Below are 9,657 nucleotides of genomic sequence, written 5' to 3'. Positions count from 1 at the left end.
TCCAAAAGTAAACAATCAACTTGAAATATAACCATTTTAATAATTTCCTGCAGAGACAACCAGCACAAAAATCACTATAACTTACGAATAAAACCGCACAGAGCACGTGTTTCTATGAACCTTTCCCATTGTTAAGTACCGCATGTTACCGAACACCGTACGCGTGTACCTGTATACTTGCTTCGGTCGCGTTGGAAAGGATGTTGTCGCTTCCGTTGCAAGACACGGAGGACGTTCGATGGAGAGCCAAACGGTGGCACACGTTCGACGACACGTCCGCTTCGGAAACTTCGGGGCTAGCACGCGGCGCGATCGCCAAGTTTCCATTGCTACCGTTATTGGCGATCGCGGTACCGAGAATCGTACCCTGGCTGGGCGGACTTGTCGCTGTAAAATCAGCAATCGAACCACCACCGCTGCCGATTCCCTGCTGTTGCTGGTGCTGCTGGTGTTCCGCGTACTCGATGGCCGCCAGAAGCCGAGGACACCTTCCGTGATGGAGCCTTCTGTCTGCTAAGCGATCATCAAGATGAGAAGTGCAGGCTGTCCCAAAACTGTTCAGCGGAACTTTACCAGCATACTCTGATAATCATATAGATGGAAATCAAAGATGGTAAGGCAAAGATTGCTGATTCCTTTTCTAAGTAAGGAAAGAGGATTCTTTCGCCCATTATTGAAGGGTTGTTGTGTAGGAGGGGTGACTAAATGCTCACGGAATGCGAAGAGTGATCCTAGTCACTGTAAACCTAGTCACTGTAATACTACACGGTGTAATCTCGATGTTGATGTCGTAGTTGATGTATGCAAATGTCTACAAGCACTCTCCAAGGTGTGGTACATTGTGGACGATTGGAGAGTTCTGAGGTGGATATGGGTGCTTGATTGTTGTTGACGAAAATGTTATTGTTGTCCCGAAATGAGGAAATTGAATTAAGTTAGGGAAGATGGGCTTTATTTTGATATGCAAAGTAAGATGATTGTGGTAAAATGCACACAGAGTAATTTAGCAAATATAATGTGGTGCCGGAATGATATTTACACGTTATCTGGTGAAAAAGACACTCTATTATTGATTTATAATATCTATAAACACGTTTGGAACATTTCGAAAATCACCCTTTGTCCCGCTAGATCGCTGAAATATCACAGTGTGCGCAGGTATGTTTGGAGGTCGATCAGGAATGGCTTATATACTAATATTAGGCGGACAAAACACTTATGAGAAATATGGTGTCCATCTAGTGGTGAGGACAGGATGTGCCACCACAATACAATAGAAAATACTATTGATATTCAGTGGGTTGTGTGGGTTAGGTGTAACATGTTCCATCCGCACAATTAGTAAAATACCTTGGTAAAGTTTGGTCAAATAGTTCTGGAGCACCCTTTATCACAGTTATTCCAAGATAAATACCGGCTGAGACAGTACCTAAACTATGGATTCTGGATAACAATAGTACGAGGGAACAAATTTTCAGCTTTAAACATGGAATTTGACACAGTAAAAATAATATTTCTATTTCGTTTCTTTGGCAGTAATTCCAAAGGCAAATTAATCATTCCGTATAAAATTCTGTATCTCTTGTTAATATTTTGTTACATTAATTCAATAAGGTATTCTATTGCTCGTGAATTATATGAATTATGTGAATTAGTATAAATGGAGATAACAAATTGTTAGTTTTTAACACGCTATTCGATAAACTAAAATTAATATTTCTATTATGTTTGTTTGCAAGTCATTGCAAAGTGAGCTTACTCTTTTTTAAATAAAATGCTATATCCTTTATTAATATTCTATTACACTATATCAATAAGGTATTTTATTATCAGTAAATTAGGTAAAGTAGTACCTGCGTTAAATTTTCTGATTTTATCATAGAAATCAATGGAGTAGAGGTAATACTTTTATTTCCTCTTTGCGCAAGTAATTCAACCAAAGTCACCTTGATCTGTCTAAATGGAATCCTGTGTCCTTTATTAAGATTCTAGTAAAGTAATTCAACGAGGTATGCCACTGTCAGCGAACTATAGAAAATAGTACGAGATCACGTTGACTCTGCAATTATTGTGCAAGACCAGTAGTTTAGACTAGCAATTTCAGTTGGTACTTATTTTAGGATAACCAGTATTGTAACGAAAATACTGTACCAGAGGCTATTCCTATTTAGAGAGTATGAAACACTTACCTCCAGGTAATCTATTTGGACCAGAGACGGCTGTGCTTCCGCGGAACGGTTGACCGTGCTGTTGCTGTTCCCTGAGTAAATTCTGCTCACGTTTCTGCTGCTTTTTGTATAAATACACACGGTATCTCTTTATTAGCCTCCTCTTTCCTCTCCGCCACAGGTGTGCGATGTATCTGAAAACACGCGGCACCGGGTATATGGAAATGAAGCGGTGAAAGACAATTTCAAGCGTTAGTCCTCACTTATAAAGTGGACGCTAAACAAAAGCCTCCTCGTTTTGGAGTTTAACATTGAATTTCATTAGGTCACGTAGGAGTATAACAAGTTCGTCCGAGGGGATCGTCTCGTTATAAGTCAAATGAGAATATTTACGAAAATCTAAGCGAAATAAAACGAGTAGAAGTTTAATTATTTTTCTGAATTAATTTGAATTTGTCACACGACGCGATATATGCGAACTTTTGTATGTTAAAAAAAGAGTTTATGAACACGGTAATTTGTAATATATAGACGTCTCCGAAAGATGTTTAGTATTTTAATTTAAATAAAATTCAAATTGGTGCGATAATGTTGCTTGCTATCTCACTGCGAAATTTCATTGCACATATTTTTTCACGACATTACTTAATTTCCATTTGAAATATAAAAATCATTTGCGTTTTATTGAAACAAATAAAATTCCGAATCTTTTCTTGCAAAATGCCTTGAATTAATCTTATATAAATTTCTTAATAAAATTAATCAGAAAACCATATTAAGAGAATCTCATATCCTTAAGATTTCTAAAAGTATGTCTACCAACGGTGGCAAACGATGCAATTAGCAAATTTATATTCGCGAAATCGGGACTGGAGGGTCAACGAGAGCCAAAAATGAAAGTATATGTATCCGGCGGTACGAGGTTGCCAGGAGAGGGCAAAAATAAGCCGAAGAAAATCAATATCTTACTAAAATTATGTCGTCCCATTGACGGGGAATTGTACAATTTTAGATATCTTCCCTTTTATCTTTTCACTTTTGTCTGCTATGTTTAGCAACGATCATATCGATAAAGCCTTTAACATGCGGTGGAATTTTCTATCAAAGGTGGTAGTCTTCGATCTTTCACACAAAATAAACCCACGCTAACTTTTCACAAATATTGAAACAATGTCTTTATTCGAATTCTAATTCATTTTCCATTTAATTTCTGTAATTAAAAGAAAAGTCAGCTATTTTCATTTGAAATATATATTTGTTTCTGTTGAGTAAATATAGTAAATTTATAGTTTCTATATAGTATCTATTTATTGTCTATACATATAGTTAATAGATGTGCTACATTAATCAAATGTAAGGAAACGGAAAGGAAACGAATGAAATAAGTTTAAATAAAACGGAAATTACGTCTCGAATTACAACGAGTTCGTAGATAAATTAAATTCGGTAGATTCAATGACAGTGATTAGCACAATGAATCAAGAGTTCGTATAGGTACTACATTACTCAGAAGGGAAACAAATGAAATAAGTTTAAATAAAACGGAAATTACGTTTCGAATGAAACGTGTTCGTAGATAATTAAATTCAGTAAATTCAATAACAGTGATAAGTACAATTAATCAAGTGTTTTCTACGTGTGCACACTTCGACATTAACAAGGAACAATAGAATACCTACAAAACGCTCGTTTATATTGAAATTAATATAAACAATCTCGTCTAAAAACAATCTATAAACATTCTAGTGCACTGTATTCACTGAAATCTTTTTTATTGTCACATAAATAATGTAAATCAAGTAAATTGATTTGTGAAATATAATTATCTGCTGATTTGAATATCTCCTTCTTTTATTAATGAGCTTTACTATTCGCAACAGCATCGATTCATTTTGATACGAGCATTATACTTCTTCCCCTCGTTATTCCCAATTTATATCATCAATCTGTGTCAGTATCTTACATAATGCGGAAATGAGGTATTACGTATTGCGCAAGTAAAGTAGAAAAAAGAGAGAACTGTACTGTCGGAAAATGGTTTGTTAAAAAGTTATAGGGAAAATATTAAGGATAACAGAAACAATAAGAGGCTTTCATTGGCGAGAATGTCGGTATTTTTAAATGAAAAATGAAGCGAAGTTATGAGATTCTCTTCTATCCGTTTAAACTTTTTAATATGTTGACTGCCAAGTCGATTTCACGGAACTTTCCTCGGGCACCGTTCCAGCTTTTTGTCATAATTTATACTTTTAACCCAATCCCTTCATTTCGACCAATTTAACCAAATGTATACGCAAGGATCGCGATTTCGAACGCCCAGTGGATTTCTAGATGAAAATTTACATTTAACATTGCATTTTGTGATCTGTGTGATTGTGACATATGGTTCACCTTTCCAATTCAGTACCTAGTATCATTATATTATTTAAAATAGGCGCGCAACTATACTTTACAAAAGTAAAACGAACATAAAATCATTTTTTTTTTTTAAATCAAATGCATATTTGCTTATTCCCATGAAAACTATTATTTTCTATCCAGCAGTACCAAAGTGGCTATTATTAATACAAATTAAAATAAATAAGTCACATTTAATTGAATTAAATAATTTTAAATTTAAAGTACTCTTGTTGGACTACCATAAGAATATTCTAAACAGCGTTATTCAAATAAACACGATCGCAAACAAATAAAACTCAATACTTAGTGGTATACATACAATACATTTCATAAGTTTACTTCAATAAAAATTAAATTATAATTAATTTTACCTTATTTTTTAGATAATTGTCTTTAAATTTCTCAATGTAAAAATTCGTTATGTCTGTGTACATATTTTTGTATATTGTGCACATTTGTGTAGATTTCTTTATATCGATCTAATAAATTCTTGATTCTAGTTCTATTAAATGTTTAAAATTAAAGAATAAATCAGATAAAATGTATAAAAATATCAAATATAGATATATAATGAATCCTGTATAAAAATCATGAGAGTTTTTATCTTGGAGGAGATATCGATCTGACCCAACGACGTTTAAGGATTACAGAACCTGAGCCGACGTCTCTTAGACAGGATTCATTGTACGTTAAGAATGAGACTAATTTCTACTCACTTGACAATTTCTGCGTAGCACGTGGTTGGTTCCGATGTATTCGTCGATGATGCAAGAGTCGATGTCGAGTGAAATCTAGCCCGCTCCAATCGCATTCGCTCCATCTCTCGTTTTTTCGTTTCTGAGAATTGAGTTGCTATGACAACTAAGCACAGATTGATCATGAAGAAAGAGCCGATCTGCAAATAAAATTTGTTTACATTTTAATAGCTCCTACCAACCTACATAAATATTTTTTCTCTTTGCAAACTTCGTAATTTATAATCTCGTCGGGGAATTTATCTTTAAACCCTTTGAAACCTTTAAAACCTTTAAATAATCTTTTAAAACCTTTCATTTAAATTAGACTGTACCGCGTGAATCTTATTTTGTCTCCTCATATTTTACGCTGTTTAATTATTTACTAATTTCGTATTCAATAATTAATAGTAATTAAATTTGAAAGAAGTCGCGTTTCAAGTAGTTGTAGTAATTGTAAACGTACCACAATTAATAGGACGAAGTATATCCAATCCCAAAAGGAATGAGCATCCTGCACGTAATACATTATGTCTGTCCATCCTTCGAGACTGATTACCTATGTTAACAATTATTAATTTTGTTAATAGATTAATCAGATTTTACGAACACCTCGTATATACTAAATTTTAATATGAATTTATCTTTGAGACAAAAAATTCTGTGATAAGTTGAATAACGTGTCTATAATTCAATAAAAGGAAGTTCCTTTTTGCATACCGGCAATAGTATCTGATAAATCTTTTAAAAGTTAGATATACATCTGGAAATTCAGCTAGCGTGAAGTTTCAATTTCTGAATGCGACAAAAGTAGGACACTCACAAGAAATATTGCGACCCAAGCAAGACCGATATTATCGAACGATATCGTTCCCTGGAAAGGATTGTTACCCTGACCCTTGCACTCCGTGTAATAGTAATTCCAATTAACGCAGGTCTCGTTGGTGATAAACGTTGAATTATTGTTCGGCAACGCAGTGTTGTTGCAAATCACGTTTCCTGAAAGCGAGAACACCTGAATAGCTCGATGTTGTCATTTTAGAAGGAAGTGCATTAGAAAATCGACTATAGAAATGTCGTTTAACAAAACATATTAATTGTAGAAGAAGCTCATCATCAAAAAAGGCAAGGTAAGTCCTTGTGATCTATTTTTAAAATCGTAGAAGTTGAAGAGAACTCAATTCTCCTATTTATTCCATATATAAACAGCTATGTAATCAACTACTGCATACTATTTGAATTTATTACTATACATTTTGATTTTTTCAAATAGAATGTCAAACTTTCTATTTTACCATTCGAAAGAGAAGCGAATTCACCTGCTATTTACTAAGATACGAAGAATCGTCGTTAAGGGTCGCGAAAGGTTGTTCGATAGGTGTCACGTACATTTTATTGCTGCAAATAGTCAAGAGTTCCAGCATTTCTTAAAAACAATACTACATCTAATGCATTCAATTCATTCATAATTTTAAGAAAATGAGCGCATCACTTATAGAACACCTTTTAGCGACACTTAACGACGATTCCCTCTATCTCGATGAATACTAGTTATAGACTACATGTACCCTAACACTTTTCCGCTCAGAATTCGATACCCTTTCGAATGGCAACCATAAATTCAGCATTCCATTAAAAATGTTAAAGATGTCCTCGATATTCCAGTAAACAAATTTTGTTTTAGCAAAATATTGAAGGCTACAACTCCCGACACTCGACTACCGTTAATTTTGACGAGCTCAACTAAGCGTACTCGTTACATAGCGAGATTTCCTCGAGATTTCCTCGAGATTTCGCAGGCAGTAAAACATTTCGACGACATTGAAGACACGCCAGCCAAAAACGTGTAAAAGATTCTATCGTTAGGGATATCGATTTTGTACTCACCAAACTTGAGCGGCGGCAAGTTACTGCAAGAGTGCATTCCGTTGTCATCGGGACGCGAGCAAATGTAGTCCTGACCTTGATATTCGAAGTACTTCTCGAGATCGCTGGAAAATCAATGGGCCGCGATTAAGATCGATTCAGGTGTGACCATACACACCTCTCTATCTCGCTCGAATCGTTCCTTACAATTAGGAGGTTGCGTATGTATGCTTTATGCACGGATGCACCCGTCACATGCTTCATTTATGCGTACACCGTGTATATGCAGCGTGACGATATATTATATCTATAGGCTATATAAGGTATACAGGCGTATCACACATACTGTTCACAGTACATGTGACATACCTGTCATGTAAAATGTACAACACAAACTGAGCTACGAAAGTATTCGCAGCCTGTCAATTGTCTACTCCGAATGATTAGTATAGTTGTATTATAAAAAATGCGAGAGGAATTGTTAAAGTGAGGTATATGTTGGTTGCTATTTGATCTTTTCACGAATAACTAATTTGATCAAAAAATGAAGAATCTGTGCAATCTGTACTTGTTAACTAGACGTAACTTAAATTAACATTTTTGATTGAATAGGAACAGAAGAATTGAATTTGTTAGCGTAAATACAATAATTCAAAAAATGATATATCAGAAAATTATGAAACTTCAAATTTAAGACTTATATAATAAGAGACGAGTTAATTTTTTAATATTAATTATTCAGGTAAAAATGTTAAACAAATAGTTGTATATGAAATATTATTTAATAAGTAATATGGAAAGTATTGCTGTAGTTCGTTTAATTTACTCATTTTTATAAGAAGCCTTGTAAGATGGCGGACCCTCTGCCCCTGCCTTGTCAGGGGTCTCTCAAATAATTCATTCGTACAAAAAGCAATATCAATGTGCCTTGCAGCATGGTCTCTCTTTGGCAAGCTTATGTAATGCATTTGTCTTAAACGCGATTAATCGCTCGAATAATTCAAGATATAGGAAACTCAGACCAAACTTGGCGTTCATAAAAAGAACTTATTAATGGCAAGCAGCCGTCTAGTGGCGAAACCACAAGAATAAAGAGAGATAACATAATGTAATTTTATTCAAGATCTGATAAAGAAAAACGCTACCGAAGTAATATGTTTCTAGAACAAAATACAAAACATTTAAATTTTCATTGTTGCAACCCAATTGTGAAATTGAAAAATTCCTAATTATTTTACCATTGATCCTATGTCATATTAAATATTCACTATTCAAATGCTTACATATACTCAAGTTTTCGTTATTCCAGTCATGATGCGTCACCTTAATTCGCCATAATAAACTAGACATCGTTTATCAAATAATACAATGCCCTTCTCTCACCTTAAAATTATTCTCACATTTTCTTATCCACTGTAATCATTAGAAATGAAACGATCACGTGGTACGAATACATTTGCGACTCACTGTACGTATAATACATATATGCAAATACATACACAACGTATGTACATATATGCCCATGTATCAATATCGATATGTATGTACGTATGCAGCAATCGGCGATAAGAATAAAAAAAAAAAAAGGACAGATGTAAATATTGAGTTTGCGTGCACGCATTTGGCGTTACATTAAAAAAAAAAAGAAAAAAAGAAAAAACGTAGAAAAAAAACCGCTAAAGAAGGAAACTGCTAACGCCCCTTTAAGAATGCCCTTCTTTGGCCTCGAGGGTTGCTCTTATCGGCGCGCTATTCATTCTCATCGTGTGATGTAGCGCGACCGCTAAACAATGTCGGTTATCTCGACAAAAAACACTTAATAGAGAGATGCGCCCGATACGCCCACGTATTTGTACACAGCTTGTTACCGCAAGCCAACCGTGAACTATCGTGTCATAATTATCGTATCGTTGCGACACCTTTCTCCACAGCTGAATTTTATGCTTTTTTTCTTCCCCTGATAAACGATAATGCTCGTGACGCTAACTCGTTACCTGCGATGCTCACGGTACGTTGAACATTATCGATATTTTCTGCACTTTCATCGACGCATTTCCCGAAAAAGAAATTATTTTGTTTCGCACTCGCATCGACAACGAGCATTGTATATCTTTCTGAGCTCTTTTTAATAATTTCGAGAATTTACTTTAGGACTCAATTTTTGCGGTACCGATCACGCAATTTTATTAAAGAATTTTTATTACATTCACGATAGAATAATTGACACATGATCGCTGACGCGAATTCACGTAAAATTCTATTCCTGGTTATGAAGAACTTACGAAAATCTTTTTGTTTTATACGCTACATATTTACAACGTAGATATTTCAAAATATATCTTGGAAATTTTATCTTCGTTCTAATTATAGAAATTTGCGATGACCGGCTTCGGAATTTGATTATTATCGTCAGTACTCGGATTAGAGACGTAAAATATCTGCCAGTCGCGCGAATGTGTTAACAGGATATTAATCGTTACGAATGTCGA

The 9,657-nt window shown here is 34.6% G+C and overlaps 1 protein-coding gene across 1 annotated transcript in view; it reads right to left on the bottom strand.

Annotated features, from left to right (window-relative positions):
* The window catches only part of LOC128874572 (voltage-dependent T-type calcium channel subunit alpha-1G), a 98,528-nt gene that overhangs the window by 38,996 nt on the left and 49,875 nt on the right, over positions 1–9,657 (bottom strand). The window contains exons 7-12 of the mRNA XM_054119410.1: positions 7,190–7,293; positions 6,126–6,301; positions 5,769–5,861; positions 5,285–5,463; positions 2,190–2,362; positions 170–582 (exon numbers count right to left, since the gene is read on the bottom strand). Of these exons, the coding sequence (XP_053975385.1) occupies positions 170–582; positions 2,190–2,362; positions 5,285–5,463; positions 5,769–5,861; positions 6,126–6,301; positions 7,190–7,293 (1,138 nt within the window). The remainder of the gene's footprint in view (positions 1–169; positions 583–2,189; positions 2,363–5,284; positions 5,464–5,768; positions 5,862–6,125; positions 6,302–7,189; positions 7,294–9,657) is intronic.

The sequence above is a fragment of the Hylaeus volcanicus genome, chromosome 4 (assembly GCF_026283585.1).
Source record: "Hylaeus volcanicus isolate JK05 chromosome 4, UHH_iyHylVolc1.0_haploid, whole genome shotgun sequence".
Classification (NCBI taxonomy): domain Eukaryota; kingdom Metazoa; phylum Arthropoda; class Insecta; order Hymenoptera; family Colletidae; genus Hylaeus; species Hylaeus volcanicus.
This window is presented reverse-complemented; position numbering and strand designations above follow the sequence as displayed.